This window comes from Drosophila pseudoobscura, chromosome X, assembly GCF_009870125.1.
Source record: "Drosophila pseudoobscura strain MV-25-SWS-2005 chromosome X, UCI_Dpse_MV25, whole genome shotgun sequence".
Taxonomy (NCBI): domain Eukaryota; kingdom Metazoa; phylum Arthropoda; class Insecta; order Diptera; family Drosophilidae; genus Drosophila; species Drosophila pseudoobscura.
Genome location: NC_046683.1, coordinates 62866570 through 62892511, shown reverse-complemented (window position 1 = coordinate 62892511; position 25942 = coordinate 62866570). Strand labels below are relative to the sequence as shown.

The 25942-nt window shown below is 46.6% G+C and overlaps 1 protein-coding gene across 1 annotated transcript in view; it reads left to right on the top strand.

The window, feature by feature from the left end:
* Positions 1–25942, top strand: part of olf413 (DBH like monooxygenase olf413) — a 126764-nt gene that overhangs the window by 59384 nt on the left and 41438 nt on the right. Inside the window, exon 3 of the mRNA XM_001352854.4 lies at positions 23419–23574. Within this exon, the coding sequence (XP_001352890.4) occupies positions 23419–23574 (156 nt within the window). The remainder of the gene's footprint in view (positions 1–23418; positions 23575–25942) is intronic.

Sequence of the window (25942 nt, the reverse complement as noted above, 5' to 3'; positions counted from 1 at the left end):
CGGGGACAGGGGAGGGACAAGAAATATTGTCTGGCATTTATGGAATTTTCATTTAAAATTCATCTCACACACAATGCAAAAAAACACTGACCATAGAATACGAATAGAATTCTGTTCAAGCGACTTTAAGAACTCTCTAGAAATTCGGCGCAAAGGCAATCTATGTCCCAGCCATAGAGCTTATATGTATGTATATCTGTCGAGAGTTTTTATCTCAAGTGTCAGCCCAAGGGCGAAGCTTAAGTATTTCCCCCCTCCCTATTCGGTAGGGAGGCCGTGGGGCAGAGGGGCAGGGAGGCAGAGATGGGACAAACGATGGAGCGATGAAACGATGAAGAAGCAGACATTGACATAGTTCTCATTAGATTGAACAATGTGTGGGAATTTTCGCATTCAATGGGTTTCGGGCTTGTTTCGGGCTGCTTTTTTGGCAAGTGCCCCATGCGCCCCATGTGCCCCATGTGCCCTAGCTGGCATACTTGGCATAGTTTTCTGCATTTAGCCAAGAATATTATGACTGCCGTTTATCATTTGGGGGGAGTTTTTGAGGCAGAGCTTGGCGAAAGCCACTGAAAGAGTGAAAGATGGCCATCATTGGGAAAGTTTAAGGCTGGAAAAACTGGGCATTAACCAGCTGTCCATCGTAATGGCACAATTGTTTCTGATGGATACTTAAGCTTTGAGGGCGTCCCAGCACCTTTGGAACGCTCCCAACGAAATCTATCTGCATCTGTATCTATGCACTGTATCTCGTGTTTGCAGAGTGTCCAAAGACACATACATCAGATATTACGAACCTCCCACGCGACCAGCCATCACTCAAGTGGGACAACCAGTTGATAAGTTTCCTGGGGTTTTCCTTCACTCAGCGCTCTTCTCGGCTCAGATTTCCAGAGCAGAACTATCATTTTTTATTGGCCGGGTTGGCCGGGCTGACCAGCCAGTCAGCCAGACAGCATTCCCCCCGGCCCAGACTCAGTCTCGGTCTCAGGGCGACAACAAGTGTAACCCTATAAGTCCGTTCTGAAGACTCCCCACGAACACAAAGGCTTTGCACACTTTCACTCCCACAGAGCCCGCAGAGAAGCCAGGGAGCCAGCGATCCAGGGGTGAGGAGTCAGCGGAGGAGACGACAAGCTACTAAATGGCCTCGGCGAATCCGCTTTAAAGGCTGACATAATCAGAGAAGAGACACGGAAGAGGGAAGAGGCTCTGGGGATGGGGTTTTGGCCTATTAGTCGCCCATTATTTTGTAGATACTTTTGTGATAAGCCCTTTGCCGTTGCCGCTGCCGCTGCCGCCAGCCTATGATGATGATGATGCCACACCTAAAGAGAAATACAAATTTTGTGTAATTTATTTTCAACTTTTATTACGAGTGGCTTGGGGCGCAGGAGGGTTGGGGGTGGGGGGGGCCTGGATGGCTTATCAAAATTTTAATTAATACGCATCTGAGAAAAGTTTTTGTGAAAATGGTTTCAACGAGATGGCGAGCTGCGCTGCGCTGCGTTGCGCTGCTCTGCTCGGCCATGGCCGAAAGGCCCCAAAGCCAAAAAGCTTCTTCTTCTTGTTTTCCTCTGACGTTAATTAGTGGCATCCAAAGTGGCTGGGCGACGACGACGACGACGACTTTGTTGCACTCACTCGCTGCTGGAGGGTGGGTGGGGGTAGGGCCTTGTGGCAGGGGGGGGATTGAGAGAACTACAACAAACAAGCCACAACAAGCCATTAGCTACAACGAAAAACCAAGAAGCGATTAGTATCTTAAAAGTACTTAAAAGGTCGTTACACTGGCCCCATACTCGTAGAGCGAATGAAAAGCGAACTTGGCCAGCGACTAATTATTTAATTTCAAGTTTTAAGTATGCTTCCACGTCTGTCAGTCACTCGGAGGCAAAAAGCTCCCTCCCTTGGCCCTCGGGCGCGCCCCAAACAGCCTCAAACAGAAACAGAAACAGACACAGACACAGAAACAGAAAGAAACCTCTAACCCATTAAGCGCAGAGATAACAGATCCATTATAGAAGAATTACGAGAGTACGCAACGCAACATCTCCACGGAGAGCGCGCCATCAACATTAACATTAACATTGTAGTCGTCGTCGTCATCTTTCGCTAATGACCATCCATCGATGTGCTCCGATGTCGAGATGTCGATGTCGATGTCCATCGTAGTACATCACTCAAACTGAAGGTTGCTTATGGGGCAGGCGGCAGGCGGCAGACACGGAGCTCTTAGGTGGGTTGGGGGCTATCGTCGTATCTGTTTAGTGTCCATCTGTCTGACTCACTTTCAAGTGGTTACGATGCACAAAAAACCAAGGGAAAAACTTCATTACAAACTCATTTAAGTTTTTTTTTTGTTTTTTGGGTAGGAAGGAAAATGAAACAACAGTTTTGGCAACCTTTTGAACTTGCACCCTGCGCGAAGGGGAGCAGCGCTGGGCAACATGCGTACGCACTTTTTGTATCCAGCAGATACATTAGGCATTGGCATTAGCACGTTGTTCTACGCTGTGCTGTTAATTATCGGCCGATGATTAATTATGGCAGTTCGGTTTTGGTTCAGACGCAAGATCTGCGGCTTGTTTGGGGTTCGGTTTCGGGTCCGGTTCTGTCGGACCCCCCCCCCCCCCCTGCCCCCTTCTCGTGCGAGTCCGAGTCCCTCTTTTGATTGGCATATGAGTAATGAGCTTTTTGTTTCGTTTTCCGCCATGACATGCGAACATCTTGCGAGCATTTTCGAGTAATTCTTCTCTTTGTACAATTTGTGTGTTGTGTGAAATTGTTTTTTTATTTTTTAACAACAATCTCTATCTGGCGGTGGCGGTGGTGGTGGTGGGGTGCCGCTGCTGCTGCCCACACACACTCCACACACAGTCCATTCCACACACTCGCCGTGAGACCCAGAGACCCTAGATCCATCCAACCATCCATCCATCCCGCAGCCTTGCATGTCATCACTTCAGACGCGAGAGTTCTTGGTTACTTTTTCTTATTCGTTAGTTCTCGTTCTCTCCTTCTCCATCTCCATCTCGTTCTCGGGGGTACTTTCATTACTTTCTCACAGCTGTGGCGCTGTGGCATGGTGTGTTGTGGCTGGCGTGCTCAGCGCTTAGAATTCAATTAGTTTTTATAGACATTATCCAATTTGTTCTTCTTCTTTGTCGCTGTAGATAGTCGTATAGTCGTATAGCCGTACAGTAGGGTGCGTGAGTGAGTGAGTGAATGAGTGTTCGAGTGTGCGGGGTATCGTATCCATTGCTCAAGCGATTCGCGTGCTGAGCATTCTCTAGCCTCCACTCGAATGGCCATTCATCCATTCTGCTTCTCATTCTCTAAAGAGTATTGTTCCTAAAAGCACTATTTTTTTTTTTTTTTTTTGTAGTTGCGGACACGCATATCACACGAGGGGGGTTGGGGGGGCACGCCTACGCACACCCAAACACTCACACACTCACTTCATAAATCATATACATATATGTACATATATATGCTGGCAAATTATATAGATGAGAGTTCTCCTCCCTGCCACTTCTCTCCAGCAAATTCTCTGCTCGTGCTTCGAGAGCACAAAAGCAAATAAATAATAGTTAAATATTTTTCCTAGACGCATAAATATTTTGTTATTCAATTTTGTGATATTTAGGCGGCTTGTGGAGAGTTTGCGAGGGGCCGCAGCCCCAGTCCCAGCCAAACCGCTTCAATTGTTCGCTAGAGTCGAGGGGTTTTGCCTGGGATCTACAAGAGAGTGGATATATGCGGGAAAGTGTTGAAGGGAGCTGCAGGGACATCTTCGGGATCGCTTTAAGCAGAGCAACAGACAACAGTGCATCGAAATTTGCTGACATCAACTACAGTATAGAACCGTTTAGATGCACTTGTCTCTCGGGAGCATTCCCCATTCACCCCATCAAAAGTACCAACCATAAGCATCAATTTACATATTTCGAAGCACTATCTAACCAAGCGAAATTCCATAACTCATTTATCATTACCCCATCCATAATTACACGAACTTTCGTCGTCAGCCTTCGCTTCCCTTCCGTGCCCCATGGACTCGACACATTTCCAATGCCATCAACTATTCATGAGAGAAACTTTCTCAGGATGTGCCTGTGCCTGTGCCTCTGCTTGTGTCTGTTCCTGTGCCTGTTCGTCCTCCCCAAAAGTACTTATCCAATCGCATCCAATCGAATCAGAATGTATAGATTTATGTTAACTTTTGGCCAATATCAAAGTCATTACTCATCAGTTTTCGGCTTAAACACATAGAGAGAGTAGGAGACATAGACACAGAGAGGAGGCGCAGAGGCGCAGAGTCGCAGACACTGGCAAATCAATTAACTGCCAAATCAATTTACAATTTATGCATAAACTTTATAATCAATAGACTTGGGCGCACGAAGACTTGAGCCCCACGACTTGCTGTAACCTTCTGTGCCTCCCCCCATGTCCCCCCTCCCTGGCATGTCGGTCTGTCTGTCAGTTTTAAAGCCATAGCCGTAGCAATTATGGACGAGGAGGAGGAGGAGGGGCCCAAGGACCGAGTGAGCCAAGGAAGAGTCTTCTCTGGACAAATCCGTTAGGCCATAAAAGCCATAAATGCTCAATTACAGGAAGTAAATATGCACACTTGATTGCAGAATGTTGCGTAGATTACAGATGGCCCAAGAAGAGGCTTTTCCATCTCCGTCTCCGTCGCCGTCTCGGTCTCGGTCTCCGTCTTGGGCAACTTGGTTGACTTTTAAAATTATCGCACATATCAAAACTGCAGGCTGGCCAAGAGCTGGCCTCCTCTTGGCCAGGCAACAGAACCAAGCCTTACAAGTATGTGTGTCTGTGTGTGTGTGCGAGAGAGAAATTTAATTTCATTACATTCATGTGACATAAGCCGTTGCTGGATATTCCTTTAGCCCGGTCTGAGGCCTACTTTGGCCCCTATACAGCTTACCGTTCACCCCCTCCCTCTTCCCTGCTCTGCTCTCTGGTCTCTGTTTTGTTCGTGTCTTCTGCTGGGGTCCTCTCCTAAGCATTTTGGATAATCTATTACACATAACGCAAACCTCAAAAACCGCAAAACAGCCGCCAGTGGTTGGGATGGCCCCAAGACCAAGACTCTCGAAGCACACCACTTGACGGGGCACCCTCCCCCCCGCCCTCACTCTCTTTCTCCTCTGTTGCTGTATCTTTCTCTCGGGGGGGCTATTAGTGCGTTGTGTGGCTTTCTGCGGTTCGGCGGGACAATGCCAAGTGCGCCGCATATTTGCTTTAGCGCAGCACCGCATCTTCGACAACAGCCAGCGACGACGACGACGATGGAGACAACGATGTTGGCCAAGACAACGGATAATTGCAGAAAGTACCGTTGCCCATATGCGAAAGAGATTCTTTTTTTTTTTTCTTGGCCAGAACACTCTGCACTTCCCTGCACCGCCCCGCACCTCACCTCATAATTTTCTTCGGCATGCCATGGCCATGGCCAGGCACAATTTTCATTGCGTTTGCAAAATATTTGCTGGTGTGTCTTCTCCTCGAAATTTATGAGCGTTGAAAAGGCTTAGAAAGAAGGGGTTTTGGGCCAGACCAGACCAGGCCGGGCCGGGCCGGGCCGGGCCAGAAGGGGAGTTGCCTGTTGATTATGTTGATAATGTCAGCGCAGGCGAATGTACAGCGATGAGAGAGAAATGGAGAAGGCGAAGGGGTGTAAGAGGCAGACGGAGTCTGTGTGGAGAACCAGCTCCGACCGGTTCTCCCAGAGGCACCAGCAGCAGCAGCAGCATCTTCCAGTCATATTAGCGTGTCCCGTTTGCCCCGTTGTTGCCGTTGTTGCTGCTTTGTACGTACTACCTGTTCGTGTTGCCTGTTATTGTTGTTGCTTTTGCTTTTGCTGTTGCTGTGCGTAAGAAGAGCTGGCTGCACCCCGAATATGGTCAACGCTCTTTTGGCCATGTTTACACGTTAAGTGTGTTTGTATGTTAAGCATTGCCTTTTGCGATCTCTCGGGGGCTTCGGTTCGGTTCACTTCGCGACTCTACTGCTTCCCAGGCCTTGCACCATGACATTCCCAATTGTTGTCGTTGTCGCTTGTTGCTGTTGCTGTTGCCTGTTGCCTGTTCCTGATGTTGTTGAGTGCCTTGCTAATCACTTTTTGATTGTACGAGGCACAAGAAATCGCACCCAGCCAGCCCCACAGGTGATGACTTGGTCAATGCAAAACAGCCAGATGGAGATGCTGCCAGAGAATGCCAGAGAAGATGCCGATTGCGGGACATTCTAGTTCTTCCACTTTTCAGAAAAAAAAACAAGAGTATCTGAGAGATGAGCACTGATAAACAATACTGGATAGCGATAGTGGAGGCCAGCATCTGATATGTTTTGATGGCCTTAAAACCCTTCTCATTCTGTTACGAAAACTGCCTGACATGTGATTTTACCACTTTAAAGTCACAGATAAAGATGCCAGAAGAAAATATGTACCTACATCTCTGGAGAGAGAGAGGGAGAGGGACACGCTTAAAGGAAACGAATCCGTTTGGGAAAATGGAAATGGAAGATGTAAGGCCAGATATATCTAGCACTTTTAGAACTCTCCACTGAATCCACAAACTTTGTAACCTTTTGCCGCATTTGCATCCGCATCTTGAGCTGTGTGTTTGCAGTCGCTGCATCTGATATCTGCACACACACACTTTGGGGCTCTGTCTATGGCTTTGACTCTAACGGAACCGGCTACCCCCCATACCCCTTACCGATACCCCTTCTCTGCGGGGCAACAAAGCCAAAAGGAGTTGCGTGAAAGCATATTTATGTAAAGATTTTTTGAAAGGCCTCCAACTCCCCGTCCAGCTGCTCCTCCTGCTGGTCCTCTCCTCTGGTCTCGAGGATCCGCAGTAGAAATGACATCGAAATTGGCGGCGAATGGCAAATGAAACTCTATCTCTACCTCTCTCTATATTTCTCATTCCTTCTCTCTTTTCCCCTCTTTGTATCTCTATCTTTGTTTTTCTTTTCTATATGTGGCGGCAATTTTTATATTCATCATTAATTAAGCGCTAAAGAGACGCCCGCTGTGGCATGTCGTGTATCTGAGGGATATCTGTTGGGTCGGTGTGGGGAGGGGCAAGGAGGGAACGAGCGAGCACTCACAGCATGACATCATATTCAACAAAAATGGAAGGGAAAGGGAAGGCCTGCCAGTGCGTGTGTATGTGTGTGTGTGTGTGTGTGTGTGTGTCTTTGGGATATACAACATATATTAAAAACTGCATGGAATTGATTTCAAAATAGAAGCAACGACATAGCATCATAACGATGATGATGATGATGATGATGATGGAGAGAACGATTATGAGGCGGCTTGTGAGGATGAGAATGAGAATGAGGATGCGGATCCCCTGGCCCCCTTCTCCTGAGCTGCGTGTTAATTAAAAGCCACTGGACGCTGGTCCCGTAGAGTGGTGCCCGTCCCAGTGGCCGGGGGGAGTTGGGCGATGCGATTTTCCTAAGCGAGGCGGGGCGAGGAGAGGAGTGCAACAACCTTGGCATTTCCTGGGTACTTAGTCAACGCTTCGGCCTCTTGATTATGCCATGGGGTAGTGCACACACACACACACACACACACACACACACTAGAGACATGCCACGTACACACATCTATGCAGATATATATGTATATATAAATATTTCTATATATAAATACGCTCGGATGTAAATGCGTAGGTTGCCGCTGCGGCTGCTGCATGCTTCAATATGAGCCCCATACCATGCCATACCATGCCATACCATACCGTGGCTCTACCCGTCTTCATAAATCCCTCTCCTCTCCACTGCGCTCTCTCTCTCTCTCTCTATCTTGTACCCAGTAGCCAGAGAACTGGAACTGGGCATTAACGTCCGCTGACTAATGATGAAATGCGTGGCATTTGCTGAGCTCTGAGTTGGGTTGGGCCGCCGACTCCGAGACTGGGAGTGGGACTGGGATACGGGCCTCATTTATGTAGAAAAGGATTAAGGCCATAAACCAAATGGCTGACGTTGGAGCTTAGCATGAAAAATGATTGTCCAGCATGGGGGCTGGGACACAGGGGGCTGCTGGGCTGCCCGGGCTGGGGCCAGTCATCAGTCGGTAGTTTTTATGCCTTCCTGCTTAGGTAGGTGTTAAAGTGCGGCCAAGACAAGTGCAGGCCCGGCCCGGCCCGAGCCCCGAGACCTAAGCTGGGATTGGAGATGGAGTCGGAGTCTGAGTCTCAGTCTGGCATCCGAGCCCGACCCTCTTAAAGCTCCTGAGTTATTTGCATAAGTATTTCTGGTGTACGCCGGATAATGGGACTCGATTAAATGAAAAGAATTTCAGTTATTCGATATGGGAAATTAATTAGAAATCTGTACTGAAGGGCGGGCGGGCCATGAGGCCTTTTCAATAATTCCAGGCACTTGAACCCATTTGGGGACCACCAAACATCTTGGGCTAATACATTTGTCCATTTGTTCCGAACAAATGTCCGGAGAAACTTTTTTATATTTTTTTATTTTTCAACTTAAACTTTTCTGTCAAAGTTGGTGCCGCCTCCGAAGGCACTTCAAGTCAAACAAAGCTTGACCGCATCTTCCATAAGAGTGAGAGAGAGAGGGAGAGAAGAGGACCGGCTGGCATCAGGCAGCAGGATGGAAGACAATGGCACCCAAAGGCGCACTTAAGGCGGTCAAAATGCACACAAATCAAACTTGGACTGGCTTTTGGTCTTTTATTAAAAAACCGTAACTAATGATGCCTAAATTCGCAATAAAAATGAAAAACCAAACGCACAATATGCTCCATTAGAGTGTTTTCGTTGTTGTTGGTCTTGCTGTTGTTGTGGCTATTAGAGGTCCGTCCCCCGCAATTTTGAAACAATTTTAATAATACAAAAACAGAAAAATCTCTATAAAGCAAAAAATAAGACCAAGACGAAAAGCCAAAAAGGCACAAATCGTGGCTAGAAAATGGAGGCACCGCCGCCGCCGCCTCCTCCTCAGCCTCTGCCTCCGCCTCAGCACCGGCTTATTGTGACAAATTTTAAGTAATTTCATTCTTATTTCACCAACAGCTACAACTTTTTATACTGTTCTTGAGGAGGGGCAGTGGGAGTGGGTGGAAGAGAGTGGAAACCAAAGCACACGAAATCAGCTGAAAAGAAAAATCCGCAAAAATAGGGACAACAAGAAGCCGAGGCCGAAGTCTTCAAAGCAGCTTTTCTTTATATATAAATGTACAAATAGTAGGTATATATGTGTGTATATATGTATGTATTTTCCACTCTTTTTGGAGATGGCAAAGCAAAGCAGCTTCCGTCTCATTAAAGTCTCGCCAACGGAGAAGAAAAACAAAAAGTTTTCTTTGGGCTTCTGCTGCTGTTGTTGTGCTTTCGGCCTGAGAGGAATTCCCAGGATATTTATTTACACCTTCACTGAAGGATGAAAGTTCTTCAGAAGAGGGGATTGTTTTGCATGTGTCTAAAAGGTAGACAAAGCCAAATCCTTAAGCCACATGGCCCAGGGCGGGCAGGCGCCGGCGAGATCCGGCAAAACGGAAAATACTTCAATCAATGTAAAAATTGGGCGAAAAAGGTAGAACATATAAAGGTGGTAAGCGGGAGAGGGGGGGCGGGGTTGGGTTGCAGCAGGAAGTGGAAAAATAATCAGAGAAGTTAAATCTGTGGGCGCCATATGCCCACCGACACGGGCACAGACAGAGTCAGAGAACGAGAAAGAGAAAGAGAATAGAGAGAATGAGAGAAGGGCACAGAGAGAGAGAGACACACCCAGCACATAAACAATGAAATGGCTGCTAAAATATATCTCCCTTTTATATATCTCTCGATGTACCCTGCACTAGCAAGGGGTGCTGAAGAGGGTCCATCGACTAGGGCATAAACGATGTGCCAGAAATCTACCTCTCACTCACACTCAGCCTGCGCTTCTACGATCCTCTCTGAACGAGTCTCTCTCTCGACACAACCCAAGACGAGGTCTCTCCCAAGACAAGAGCAGGCCAAGCAGCAAAGTAACGGAGATCCGAAGCACCCAAGAAACGCGCAAGAGATGCTCAGATACACTGAGATGCTCTTTTATTTCGTATGCCGTTCCATTAGCTGGTAGAGTAACTCCCCAGCCGACTCTCGGCTTAAAATTTCCAGCCCCAAAATTCGATTCGATTCCGGCCTGTGTAAGCGGCGGAGAGGGGCTCCGCTCCGGTGGTCGGTCGGTCTGCTGTTGCCCTCGTAGCAATTGTACTGAGCTTTGAGAGGGCTCCTTGAAAACCTATTGAAGCTATAAATCCTTTGTGTTTTCAATTTTTATTTTATTGCTCTCCGCAGGCAAGTGAGTGGGTGAGTGCGTGTCTCTCGCTCTGTGATTGTGATTGCCCGTGTGTGTGTGTGTGTGTGTGTGTGTGTGTCTGTAGCATGTGGCAAGGTGAACACCGAAAACATTCAACCATTTTTTGGGTGGCAAATGAACAGAAAACAACAGAGGGCTATTCGGGTGGCGTGTGGCGTGTGGCGAGTCATCCTCAAAGGCACAAATGCACAAAAGTAAAATTTAAAAAGATACAACTCCCCTTTCTGCATGGTGGGGATGATGGGGGGATGTTCGCTACACTTCCGCCTTCAAGGCAATTGAGTTAATCTAGCATTGAGAGCGGGTCCTGTGCCCTGGCTGTGGCTGTGGCTGTGACTGGGGCTGGGGCAGGTAAAGTAATTGGTGGAGAGTGTGTGAAATTGTCGGTGGGGCATCGGCACACGCGTGTCTCTGGAGTGTGTTTCCCAGCAGATAGCAGATGTGCCTAAATAATTGCTGATAAATAACAATAATTCCGGGGTGGGGTGTGGCGCAGGGACGACAACAGCAACACCAACAAAAAAGAAGGAATGTAATTGGAAGCCGGATATTGAAAGTGTAGTCAAGCAGAGTCAAAACGTTAAAGGAAGAGTACCCCTCACGTGATTCTTTGGAGTTACTCTGGTTGAACCGTCTTCTTGAATCCTTGAATGGAGTTCTCCAAGTTGTTATCGCCATATCATCCATGGGTTTATCTATCGAAACTCCTTCCTTGTGGAAATCCTTCTGCATCGCAGCTCCAATTCGATTCCCCAAACAGTTCTCCTGCTGTTGCTTTTATTGTGGCCCTTGTTGCCCATTCCGTTCGAGAGGTCCTTTGAGCTGTTGCTCTTGCCATTTAAACGTACAAATAAATGACTTCTTGGATTTGGCTTTGGCTTTGGCTGGAAAGTTTATTTTAACCTCAGAGCCAGAGATAGAGCCACCGCCACAGCCAGAGCCAGAGCCAAGAAAGTGCACGGAGCAATAATCGAATTTGAGTGAATTAAGATTGGGGAATTGCTCTGGAACAATGCTCGTTCGTTGAAGTGGAGGCAGAAGGTTCGTTGTGTGCCACATGTGTGCTCTGGGATGGGTGGAAAATTATCCCAAAAGCAAACACAGAGAGGAAGCCCATGAGTCGGGACCGTTCCCTTCTATCGAATGTATTTCTTTTTTATTTGTGTACCGATAACACTTGGCCCTAAAAGGGCACCTCATGAGGACGATGGCAGCTGTCATGGTTTCGCTGTGGTCCTGTGGTGCTGTGGTGTGGCCCTGCCCCGGCCTGGCCCGGCCTGGCCTTATATAGTAATCAGAACGCTCGACAAATAGCAACAAGCCATCTTCCATCCTCAATCTCTGCCCCACCATCCTCTTTGGCTGTGTGTCTGCGTCTGTGTGTCTGTATGTGTGTTTGTGTTTGTATTTTCATCAAATAAAATTGACACACACAAGTGTTAGCCGCTTAGGTTGACAGCTTTCCTTCCTTTTCCACTTCTGGCTCTACGGCTCTATGGCTCTACGGGTCGGGCTGGGCGTCTTCACTCCTTGGGGGCTCCTGTGGCTCCTACGACCAAGGAGACCGACCTCCATTCCCATTCCCATTCCCATCCCCATACCTCTATCCCTTCATACCGCCTATTCCCTCGACGACTGACTTTAAGCGCTTGGTTAATTCTCTCTCTGCCACCACTTTCCCTTCCCCCCTCTCTTCCTATCTCTTTCTACTTCTGTATATCTTTCACTTTTTGTGTGTGTTTGTGTTTAGCTTGAGCTTTTGATTTGACAGTTTAGTTAAATTAAATTGGGGGTTAGGCAACAACAACAACAACACCAATAAAAAGACATCATCAAGGGGTAGTAGTCGACTGGGAATGTACCCTTATTCGTAATCGAACGAAGCAACAGCCTACAAGGATATCCGAAGAAATGCCAGTGAAAAATGACAATTTTTGTAGTACGTTTTTTTTGGGTATTCCCTAATTCTAAGTCCCAGCGTACTCTTTGCTACCTCTTGGATACAGAGTAATCTCCGTCTAGATTGCCATTTACCTTCATCAAAAAACGAAAAACTCGCTTTTGCAAATGGAATCTAGTTATATCCTAATCGTCCACTCAGACACACCCACATAAACACCCTCACACACACACAGGCACACACACACAGGCACAAGCTCACACACATAACCCCTGTTTAAAGTTCAAAAGCGTTTGAGGCAACGTAACGGTTTAGGGGGGTGGTTGAGGGCAGTGTTTGGGGCGTCGGGCGATGTGCTTGCCTCAATTGAAGTTTTAACATACAAATGTAATTAAAACGTTTTACGTAGCCGCCGCCAGGCACAACAACACCAACAACACAAAGTAGATGGGTGGGAAAACACTCCCTCCCTCCGAGTGTGGGATGGGGAATGGGGCGGGGAAGTGCTTTGCAACACACAAACACACACACCGACCCACAGAGGGAAAGAAGGCCGAGACTCTTGAAATTGTTGCCGGCGGATGCAATAAGTTGGTGATAAGGTGTTCATTCCCCCAGGGGGTGGGGAGGGGGTTGCGAGTTTCGAAACGATGGGTCTCTATGGGGGGAAAACCTTTTGCAAACTTGTCAAAAATCAGAGAGAGAAACAGAGCAAGTCCTGGAGGGTGGTGGGCGGCAGGCAACAGGGAAACGTGTTTTCCCCTGTCTCTGACAGTGAAAACAATGCCAATGTCGTTGTTAACCTTTTTTTCCATCCTTCGCCTTTTGGCTGCCGCTGCCGCTGCCGGTGCCACCAACCGCCCATCAGCCTCCCCGCCACTTACCCCCAACTCCAGAAACACTTCCCTGGACTATGACGCAAACAATGATATTTACATTTTTTATCTTCTCCGAGCCCCGAACCCCGAACCCCATGCCCCCCATCCATGGTGTTGGTAAATTTTCCCTCTGAAATTGGAAACAGGCCGAAGGGCTCTTTCGGCATCTGCACGTTTTGGGGCAGAAATAAAAATGGGACAGAGGCAGAGGCAGAGGAGAGGGAGAAGGAGGTGCAGTGGTGGTGGAGGAGGAATAAGGAGATGAGCAGCCCTCCTCATATCAAAGCGATCATGGATTTATGGCCTTAATAATAGACAAAAAACGGAAGGAAGCCGGCAAAGGGATACTCAACGAACGAACGAAGGAAGGAAGGAAGGGAGCTGCTGGCTAAATTGGACAGAAAAAGGAGCACAAAAGTGGACAAGTAATTAGGGAAAGGATTTTGTCGGCGTGCCTGTGCCTCTCAGGGAAATGAGCAATTTTTTCACTCCACAGAGAGAGGGGATACGAGAGAGAGATTGAGTGCTACAGAAACGTGAGCAGAACAGGCGACAAGATTGTCCGAAACGATTGGGGATGTACATTACAGCAATACAGCAATAGACTTGTGGAATGCTTTTCTATACAGAATTTATCCTTCATACACATACATATGTGTGGCAATACTTTTCACCTTTCACACACATTTTATAACATTCTTGTGGGGTGCCAAATCCCACTTTTGCCCTTGGAAATCGACCCGAAAATATCCCCAGGCTTGACAGTTTATCAAACTCCCAAATAAAGTCAGAGAGAACACCAACAAAAAAGGAGCCAGCTGCCACAAAAGGGGGTGCCGCAAAAATGCGGGTGAATTTTCCAACATTTGCTCATTAAAATAAAATTTTTGCACAAATATTAAATACCCCGAATATTTTGTCGAAGGGGAGGGTAATCCGAAATGTCGCCTGCAATCCTCAAATCTGCCACTGACATTGAGTGGTTAAGTGGGTAAGGAGCAGGGGCAGAGGCAGGAGCAGGAGCAGCAGCAGGAGCTGTAGATGCCTCATTGAGGGATGCTATGCGATGCGATGCGATGCCATGGAATCAGAGTGGAAGTACATTTGCTCTAGAGATAGCTCTCGGGTGGCACAAAGTGTCAAAAACGCTTAATAAACGTCAATGTCAGGCGATTTGAAGTCAGCGGCAAAATGCAAAAATTTTCCACGAACAAAACAGACTGCTCTCTATCAAAACCAAACGAGTCCCAGTCCCGGGCACTGTCACGAAGGACATAGAGAGACAGAGAGCCGGATCTGGAGCTGACTTAGAGCTGGTGCTGGTGCTGGAGCTGGATCTAGAGCTAGAGCTGGAGTGGTGGAAGAGTGTGGAGGTGTGGAGGAAAACCGAAACCAAAACGCAATTGAATTCGCAGTGTCAGGAAAACGTACACCCAGGACACACGGCCAGGACACCCAGAATACACATCTCGATGCCAATCCCTCAATTCCTGCTCTCGGTTTCACGCACTTTCATTTCATTCGATTTCGTTTCCGTTTCCATTCCGTTTCGTTTCGTTTCATTCACCCGTCGCTCATCTCGCTTGACAAATGGAGTGTCATAAATGCAGCCCTTAAGGGCAGCCCAGACCGTCCTTTACCCCGTATCCCACCGCCCCCCTCTCAGGCCCACACCTCCTTCCCTTTTATGCTAAACGACACGTAGACTGTCAGTCCCATCCGCAACCCATGCCAACCCATACCATCCGATTCCATCGTATCGTATCGTATCGTATACGTAACCCACCCATCCACCCAAAACAGGCTCTGAAGAGCTAAAAATGCACAAGGGGATTGGAAATTTATTTGAATTTGCTTTTAGTTTTTCGGGTCTGCGACTGTGCGGGTGTGTGTGTGTGTGTGTGTTGGTGTGTGTCTGGGAGACACATTCAACAGATTTCGATGGCAGCCGTTACGGATCGCATTTAAAAAGTGGTTTCAATGTACAAACAGTATGGGAGCGGGAATGGGAATGGTGGTTCCCAACGGGAGAGTTGATGGATAGGCCATAAAGGTACCCAGTAACGGGTGAAGCATACGCCTCAAATGAAGAGCAAAGCAGCAGCAGGGATGCTGAGAAATCTGAGGGATCTGAGAATGATCATGGAAACGGTAATAATCAGAATTAAACGAGAACTAAACCGGTGATTACCTGTGTACTCTTCAGATACTCCCCTGATAGCTGCTACCTCTCTTGACAATGATCAGAATATTCTACAAATCGGTTGGGAAACATTCTCATTAAGGCAGGAACTCCAACTAGTCGTTGAGATCCTTAGCTTCTTAGCCTCCTCCACGGTATTAACAGCTCTCCAGCACCCACCCACCGTATCAAAAAAGGGGCGTCAGCGTCAGCCCGCACCCAAAGCAAAGGCAACAGTAAAAACAAAAACTGACAGACGTCAGCTTAACAATATGACAAATACAATTTTTCGTCTCTCTCCCTTTTTTTTATTATAATTTCATTTTACTATAAAAACGCATTATTATATAATGCGTTGGGCATCCCCCGACAACGCCCCCACACCACCCAGATTCAGATTCAGTTTCAGATTCAGATCCAGAAACAGAGTGCCATCGTCATCATCCTCGCATCCGAGTCCGCATCCGAGGGGGCGTGGCCAGAGCGAGAGCCAACAGCGTTTGGGCGGCACGGCACACTCGTCGTCGGACAATTGAAAATGATATATAAAAAAATAGTCGCTTCCTCATTCCCTCTCTTTTCCGCCCTGCATCTCGCGCTCTCTCCCTCTCTGACTCTTTTTGTTTCTTTTCATAATTTGTTTTTTATATATATATATTTTTTTTATGGTATACGAGTGTATTTTTTGTGTGGTATTTGTCATCACTGAAGGGTTGAAGAAGATAAAGGGTCGGTCCATAAGGGAGAAGTGTCTGGCTGAACGCCCTAGAGTTAATTTTGAGTGACGTGCAAAGTTTGTTAATTGAATTTGCCTTTTTGATATGTATGTCACATTGATGATGACGCCGCAGCAGCACAGCATCCAGCATCACAGTGGGGACTAGCTAAGTGGGCTGTGTACATGACATTAATTGAGCGAACTAGTTAAAAGGGTTGCTCCCCCACTTCAGCTCTTCCTTGGGGGTTCTTCGCCTTGCTGTCGAGCAGTCGACCTCGGAGTTACCAGAAATTGTTTAATGCAAATGGGGAAAATCAAGTCCCTCCCTCGGGGTTGCCCCCGAGATTGGCAGAGATTGCGCAAGGAAGGGGGTGTACGGTGCAGGGTGCAGGGTCTCAGAATTCGAAACATTAAATACGCGTTGACTTTGAAATGAAAGTATCTCTTTGATGAGTGGTGCTGGTGCTGGTTCTGTCCAATTAGGGGGAGGAAAAAACAATGCAATTATCTCTCGTTGCCAGAACCCTAAAATGCAATCTAAACTCTCTTTGTTTTTGAAAATTATTTCAGTAATTTAATCCAAACTTCTAGCCAATCTCGTTAATTATATCTGAACTCGCTTAATTGGATCATTATTTAACTTTAACTCTGCTCTGCTCCGTGTGCAAACTGGAAAGATTTTTCATATGACCTTAGCCATTTGGGCATTTAGTGATGTCAAGCTTTAATTTTACTCCACTTCAAGTCCTAAAATGTTTGGTTTTTTAATTGAAACTCAATCGAATTTCTTTTATGAAGCGATAAATTCAATATAACCTAAATGAACCTTGATTTTAACCTCACTTATTCATAGATAACCTCACATTTTGCACATGTCGTTACTTACTTGGCCTTTCTGTGCGTGTCTCCACTGTAGGCTGCCATTAATCCGGATGTCAGTTTTTGTGTGCTGTGTGTGGTGTGGATCTACTTTGATTTTGATTGTTTGCAACTGCATTCCATTCCCCCCCATAACCATGGCCATACCCATACCCATAGCCATTCCCATACCCATTTCAATTCTGTTTTTAATCATTTTAATATGCCGCTTTTTGTGTGGCTGTCGTCCAGTGCTGCTGCTTAATGCATCAATGCATTTACCCGTTATAAAGAGAATGGCGAGCAGGCAGTGCTGGAAGGAGAGTGCCGGGGCAAAGAGACTGACAAATGGCAGGGACTAATTTATAGACATTTAATGCCGTCATACGCAGCCTCAGTTGGGCAATAATCATTGAAAATGATAATGTAATATGACCATTGAAGAGCATTTAAATTGTTTCAATTGCTGTCATTCACTTTTCCCCTCCCCCATCACTCTATCACTCTATCACACTCACCGCACTGCCTGGAACAAGACAAAGTGATTGATATTTAATCTAAAATAAAAGCCGAAACTCCGTTGGGCAATTTCAATTTTAATAAAATGCCTTTTATCGGCATGAACGAATAGGAAGAGGCTGAATGGATTGGTTTTGGTTTTTGTTTTGACATGGGGCAGTGGGAGATATGTACACACAATTCCTATTCGTACACGAAGGATTCTCTCACCCAAAAGCTACAGCTACAGACATATGCCAATGAGTGGGCCAAGAGTCCCGTGTTGCATGGCACTGCACAATTTGTGGCTGTTTGATTTCATAAAATATTAACTGGCAATTTGCAGTGTCTGCATAGCGTACTACTCGTATATACGAGTACACATAGATACAAGATGAAGGAAGATGGGCAAAGTCTAGGGTTAGGCAAACACACGGACCAGTTTAAGATGAGTTGAAGTTGAACTGAATGATGGACAGAGGGACAGACAGACAGACAGGCAGAAAGACAGTTGGACAGTCGGACAGGCGGACAGGCCAGACAGCCAGTTAGCCAAACGGGACGGAACAGAACGGGATGGCTCAAAAGGAACTTCAGGCGATTTAATTTCCCTGCGATTGCCGGGGAGATTTTGATCTCCAGAGCGCTGGCAATCATCGCCCACACACTCTCTCTCTCTCTCTGCCATCGAACTTGTAACTATATTAATTGATATACTTGCTCGCAGCGGTAATTTAAGCTAACTGAAGTCCCCTACCAATGGCATATCATCCGCCCTAATAGATAGAGGGCCAGACCTGGCCAGGCCATGCCAGTGCTCTGGTTTTTGGTTTTTGGATTGGCATCGAGCATTAAGTGGGGTCTGAGTCTGAGTATGAGTCTGGAGTCTGGAGTCCTGGTTCTTGATGACTTTGCCCCGGGGTGCGCTCTCTTTTGGCGCTGACATGCCCTCATACAGACACACAGAGAGAAAGAGAGAGATGCTTATAGAGGATGCCTCTTGTGCACTCCTGCAGGCAAATAGGCAGGCAACACAGCGTATACGTAATCAAATGTACATAAGGCATCAAACGGCAACGGCAACAGCGACGACGGCGGCGACGCCATCAATTCGTAAGCCAAAACAGGGCTCCAAAGAAGCCAGAACAAGCGTGGGTGTTTGGGGGGGTGGGGGGATGCTGCTTCGAAGAAGCTCCTGTAGCATACATCAAGTGCAGGCTGTCAGCCAGGCTGTAAAGGCAGCGTCAGCGGCAGGGGAAGGGGAAATGGGCTGGGAAATGGAGCAGGAAAGGAAGGACAAGCAGTGCACAGGAAAACAATTTACAATGCCACCAACTTAACAGGAAGGGGGTGGAGTGGGGGGCAGGACAGGGAAGGAGCTGCTGCTGCTGCTGCATACAATTTTGGCACTGGCAAATGGCAATAGATGACTAAGACACTTGGCATTGGCCAGGAGACGTGGGACGTGTGCCCACGAGGGTGGTTTCCACAGTCTTTGCTGCCGAGTGAAAACTAAATTTGAATTGGGGAAAACAGAAAGGAGACACCTTTTTTCAACAGAGTTTTCCATCATTTAGTTGCGACATTTTCTTCAAAAAGTTCTTTCCTTTTCTGCTGTGGTCCCCAGGGCTCGTTCCATCTGAATCATGGACAGAGAACTTTGTAGTCGACTCTCCAGAAAGTCGTACTCGCTCGAAGAATAGAGAGATAGGAGAGCCAACATTTTGATATTTGTTTGATATGTGAGAGAGAGAGCATTGCGAGGAGGCGGGGCACCAACCCTTTTGCTGTACGGTAAATCTGTACACGATGCTAAGCATTAGTGTGGCCAGAACAGGGCCCGGCCAGGGCAGGCGAGGGCAGGCCAGGAGGAGGATTTGGGTCTGATGGCTGGGGGTTGGTAATAAGTTTAATGTGAGCTCCGAGCATATTTTAAGGCTTTTCACTTGAGCCAGCCCTCTTGCTAGCCAGCTGTCAGTTCAGTTCAGTTCAGATGACTTGAGCAGAAAGAGACTGGCAGTAGAGTTGAGTTTGTTGATGATGGTTCGTTGACTACCTACCTCTCTAAGCCCACTGCCAGTGGCAGTGGCAGTGCCAGTGCCACTCCCACATCATCCGATGTACTTCACTGAACTGTCCCAGCTGACGTTGAATTATCATAAATTGCCAAAGTTTGTTTTTGGCATAACAAAACTTGGGCTGGAACGCGGAATGGGTGTGTGAAAAGTTGCCATCAAGAACGAAAATCAGAACAATTAGGCTCATGCATGGTAGAAGGGTTCGCTCGCTCGTTGGCTCGTTGGCTCGTTCGCTCGTTCTCGGATCGTTCTCCCATTTGGTCTTAAGTGCAGTGACAGTGGGAAAAACAGGGGGGCGGGGCAGAGTAGCGTGGAGTAGAGCTTTGCATAAGTTTCTGCGTTCTGCCTCCAGGCATCGTCAGTGCGCTGCATAATCCTATTAAATTCACGTTGCGGGCAAAGTAAACCAACTGCAAAAGGAGAGAAAAACAGCTCCAAAGGTGCTTAATTTGTGCGCAGCTTTTATTGATTTCCCCCCCTCCGGCTTTCCGCCACACACACACCCACACCCACATATTAGAAGAGGAGCTCAGGCTAAAAGGCATTAAAGTCTTGACAAGGCTATTAAATGCTTAAGAGCCAGCGACGTTAATGACAACATCGCAAAAGGGCAAACCAGGGCCAAGGAGCCGTACGTCCTGGAAGTCCCGGCAGTCCTGCCAGTCCTGGTGCTGCTCAAGCAGAAGTAGAGTTCAGTCGAGACGCGAGCCGCGCAAGGATTACAATTTACGAGTCCTGCGAACCATGAAGGTGTGATAAAATTTCAGCAATTAAAAAAACGTGTGCGTTGACAACGACAAGGGCAAAAGGGGGGGCACCGGCAAGTGCAGGACGACTACACGAGCACCCAGTCAACGTGGCATGCAACTTAAAAAGAAGACGAAGAAGCCCTGAATTTGGAAAAGGTCCCCCAGGGGAATACTCTATTGAAAGGAGCTAAAGATGGATGGGAAAATAAATACGTATATCTTTTATGAAGTATATTTTGAAGATTTTAATTCAGGCATTCAGGGATCGTTACGAATATATTCCCATCCCCTGAAGAATTATCAAGAATAATATAATATATAGCATACTTTTTAGGGCCCAACAAAGTTGATGAGAAAACTGTTATACCTTTGCGTGGGAATCCAGTTGCTTCAAGGCGACGTTTCTTCACTTCTTCTTTTGCGCTTTTGTGCAGAGAGCTGAGAGAGAAAGAGACAGGGACGGAGAGAGAGAGTGAGAGTGAGAGGGAGTTGCAAGGGAGATGGCACCACTCATACACCTATAAAAAAAAGTTGTGAGCAGTTTAAACGTCGCGTCGTTGGCATTTGAGAGCAGAACAGCTCCTAAGAATATTGCAAATTTATGCGCCTTCCCTTTTTGCATAATTACCCCCAACGACCCTTGGTAACCTGAACCTGTGAGGAGAGGGGCGTCACTTCCCCTTGCCCCCTTTCCACAGGAACACGCCCACGCACACGCAGATTTTGATAACGTCGTGTCGCTTCATGTTGGGCTCTCGCTCTCTCTTTCTCTTGCAACATTGCAGCGCGTATTTTTAATTTCCGTCAGTTTCTGTCTCCCCACCTACCCCCCAACACTCTCTTCCTCTCTCTGCCTTTTTTCTAGATAAGCGGGAAACATGTCAAGGTATGACTATACATATGTGTGTGTGTGTGTGTATGTGAGAGGTAGATAATGTAAAATTAAAAGGGAAACTGTGTGCAAAACAGGCCCAAACGGGAAGAGGAACTGGAACTGTGCGCCTGTGATCTTGAATTATGCGTTTCTAGATTACCACCAAAAAAAGAGAGAGCGAGAGAGACACAGAGCAGGGACAAACATATACAACATATCATATGATATGCAGAGAGAGAGAGAGAGCGCGCGTGAGAAGGAAACAGTGAGAACTGTCTGTTGTAAATTATCTGTAGAATAGATGGGACAAATTTTCACAAAATGTGTGTTAAATGTTTCGCTATGGGAAAAGCCACAGAACACAGCAGCAGTAAAAAGATGGCAATGGAAAAAAACTTTTAATTAGCTAACTAAAATGGCAAATGGCGCAGCCGGTGAGATATGATTAATGAAATGCCTGGCGTGTAACAACACGCAACAGGGGCAGGCGGCGTGTGGCACGAAGCAGGAGCATGAGAGATGATATAAATTGGGGCAAATTAATTGCAACAGACTCAGGTGTGTGCGAGTGTGTCTGTGCCTGAGTGTGTGTGTGTAGAAAATTTTCGTTGTAATTAGATGATGGAAAACGCTTATTTTGCTATCCACAAAGTGCGGAATAGGGGACGAGACGGAGGAAAGCATTTTTCTATGCGCTATAATCTGTCAGATGGGATAAAACAGCTTGGGAAAGTGAACATCCTCCTCTGTCCGTCTGTCTGTCAGCCCGCTTGGTAAGTGTGATAAAAGATAGAACATTAACGGAAATAAATCAAATGCTCTCAGGTGGGGGATGATGATCTACGTGTAAGTGGCGCAGGCCAGGGGCACGAACAGGAAAATAAAAACTGACCATCAGCTGCGCGTTTTCCTTTTGGGAATGATGGAGGATGCAATTTACCAAATGAATAGAGCAAAATTATAAGAGAAAAGTAAATGGAATCCAACGAAATCTTTCACAAAAATCCATTACCTTTCCCAAAACCAAAACCAATACCAAAACAGCCATGAAAGAAAAGTGCTATCGGAATACCCCTTTTTGCTTCGTTTGATATAGAAAGCAGATAATTAAATCGATAAAATGTAGCAATCTCTCTATACTGGAGACAGTTCTACTCTCTTTGAAAATTCCATCAGCTTCAATTACGGCAGGAGTGTGAGGCATGTCCCACAAGCAAGCATAGGTTATGTTCTCTGCTTCTCCTTCGAAAATTTGACTTTGGCAACATCATCAAAATTTTTAGCCAAACAACAAAAAGATGAAGAGAAAGCGAGAAGTGGAGACGTAGAGAACGGTAGAAAGGGAGTGAGAGACAGGAGAACGCCCATTTGCAGTCAACTGCCAATATGAAAAGCTGAAATCCTTTTAGCAGGCACCTCTATGCTGCCATCCTTGTACATCCCCTGCGCCATCGTGCACGGATGGAAGACTGCCACTGCCACTGTCAGGCCGGGCGGCTGGGAGGCTGCGGGGCTGGGGGGCTGGGGGGCTGGGAGGCGACTCTACCCGATACTGAGGGCAGGCAGACAGAGGTCATGTTGTTCTACTCGAATGTATATGAATTTACATACGCCCGACCCACACTCAACACCTCCCGTCGCCCTGACACCCGCTCCGACACCCACTCTGATATCTGGCTTCTGTGTTCGACTTCGAGGCTGGCCAACATGTGCAAAAGAATTCGATAAGATGGAAAAGGAGAAGGCGGGTGCGATGGCGAAGGCGGTGGAGGAGCAGAATTTTGTGTATTTTTAAACCGAAAAAGGGTCTTCCCATCTGCTTCTTGGTGGGCGAAAACTACTTATTCAACTTTAGCCTGGCAACTCTGTCAAAACAGAAGAAAAGACCAAAAAGAGCAGAAGAGTGAGCAAGAGGGAGAAAGAGCAGGGGGAAAGGGAAAGCCAAGTCCTCTTCTGCCTTCAGTTTTCACCAAAATTTAAATTATTTTACGAAAAAACAAACATGAATGAAAAAATATACTCGTACTCGTATGTTTGGGGGAAAACTTGAGCTCACATGCTGCGAAAGTTGAGTAGAGTTGAGTGCAGTTCCAGGGAGTGCCTGTGGTCTCAGGGACAGTGGTGAGTGGGGTTCCAGAAGAACAACAAGTCGAACAGTTCCCTTCCGAAACCCATGGCGGCTGGAACAGTCTCTGAAAGTAGCGTTACACGAAAAGTATTCCGTAAATTAAGTATTTTTCTCGCATTTTCCATTCATTAATCCCATTTCGCTGGCACTGGGCTGTGCCTGCATTTAATTACAGGATCGACACGTCACACGGAATGGTGACCCCGAGCCGGTGGTGGATCCCTCGCAGGATTATATGCTGATGCTGGGCTACGAGAATGCCACGCACACGGTCCTGCGCTTCCGCCGCAAGCTGGACACATGCGACGGCACACATGACATGGCCATAACGGTGAGTCCACACGGTCCTCAGACCTCAGACCTCAGACTTCAGTCCTTGGCCCCGTCCTTAATAGATATACGAGTACTGGCCAAAGTTTTGCCACTTCCAAAATGGAATTTATGCACTCCACTTCCACTGTTAAAGCGAATGCGTCTCTCTTGTCTGTTTCTCGGACTCGTAATTTATGTTAATAAAAAGTTTCAGAGAGTGCGATGCGAGTCGCCTGCCCCCAAAACTCTGATGATATAAGCTTTCTGCCATCAAAGTACTAAAGTGATTTCGCTGCTGCCTCCGTCCTTCCTACCATCCTTCCATCCTTCCTCCCCTACATGTAGTTGGGAGTTGTTCAAGTTGTGGCAATAACCTTAAACAAATATAAACATTGAAATTTGTGACATGCTAAGCATACGGAATCAAGCCAGAGCCAGCGGCACTGTCTCCTCCATTCCACAAATTGGAAATGGAATGGTAAAGAGAGATAGAGAGTTCTCAAGGATTAAGGATTCCGGATTAAGGGTTGCATTCGATAACGATACGAGCTGATGCTGCGACTGCTGCTGCGACTGCTGCTGCTGCAGTATAGATAAATACTGATTGCGCAATTAGTTTGCGGAAATCTCTTCATCTCGCAGCTACCTCCGCTAAGCACTCTATCAAAACCGCAAAAATACTCCATACTCGTCCCATATTGGCCAGGGGAGAGGATAGGGCGAGGACGAACGAACAAGTCATAGTGATAAAAGTTTTATCACGTATAACTTAAGCGTAAATCTTAAAGAAAACTTTCTGGTTAACTTGAGTAAACAAAGCGCGTGGCGCAAACACAAATACTCCTCCAGGGTGGTGGGCGAGGGAGACACCGAGTGAGACATATGCCAGACATGGCGACAAAGACTGAAAAGGAAACCCAAACCACACACACACTTGTACACTCGTACACACGCATATTGAGATATACTAGTGTGGTATCCCCCTAACCCTCCAACTTTGCCTAACCCCCAAAAGAGGATTGTGAGGGGGGGGATAGAAAAATGTTATGCAGAGTCGCGTGTGTTTGCTCCTAGACACATTTGGTTATTGCTTTATCTAAACGGTCTCTCAGACCCCTCGAGATTTCTTTGGTGGTGGAGTGGTGGGTGTGGGCCAAGTATTTTATTTGTCTAGCGTATTAATTGGATTTTGTCGCGTCATCAACGACACTGTCAGGATGGGGATGAGGCTGAGTTGGCAAGGAACTACAAGGAACACCGCGCACCCATAGACGAAACGCAATCTTTTGGCCAAATCGCCCTAGACAAATTAGTTTGCAATAAGCTGGCTGGTTAATGTGGCTGGAGCTGCTGTTTTTGTCGCTGTTGATGTTGTTGTGGGCAATTTCGGGGCACAATGCAAAGTTTTAATGAATTTCTGTTTTCTCGCTGACCCCGCTTTACGCAGTTCGTTTAAGTTTTCCGCTTCAATTTACTCTCAAGCTGCCAGCCAGCGTGCTCCCGAGCCAGAGTGGGGCACAAGAGTTGGCTGCCGCACAAATTTGTTACTATTTGTATACTCTGCTTACCCTGGGGAATGCACTTAATGGGGCATAAAGGGCACAGCATAAAACAGATGTTAACCAGATTTTAAATAGTTCATTCTATAGCCAAACTCTATGACAATTGTGGGAGTTCGAAGTACAAGTACAATACACATAGTTTTATAACAGTTACACATAAAGTTGTTAGACTTTTTCGTGTGTCTAATATGTAATATTTTCATAAGATGCTTATAGAAGAACCTTTATCAAAATTGCTTAATAACAATAAAGCTTCTAATTATTAGCTGTACGATAGTCTTATAGCAGAAATATGAGTTAGTTTCGAGTTTAGTTGTTTGTATAACAGTTGTATAAAACTTGTATAACAGATAAATAATAGTTGTGGCGCTTTATATATCCATTGTATAGCAGTTATATAGCAGACGTATAACAGTTTTGTAATATTCAGATAAAATGACTGAGAATCAGATACGTCGAGGCATTTCCCTACCCCCCCTAATCCCCACTTCCCCTTGTCACTCATTGCACAAGAAGTTTTTCCCTATTGTCGGCTTTGCTTTTCTGCTTTCACTTAACTTCTTTGCCGAGTTTCGTATTTTGTGCAATTTTCTGGACAAGGTATTTTGCATCTTTTGCCCACTCGCGGGTTGAATATGCTCTCTCTCTCTCTCCCTCTCCTTACAATATTCCACCCTTATGCTCCCCCGCATTACTCCATGAATAAAAAAGTAAACTACAACTTGCAGTTTTTTGCATTAAGAGCAATGGAGTGAAGGGGTGGTTGGGAGGAGAACAGAAGCAACCATTTGGCAAATTAAGCGCTGTTTGTTGTGCATCGAGGGG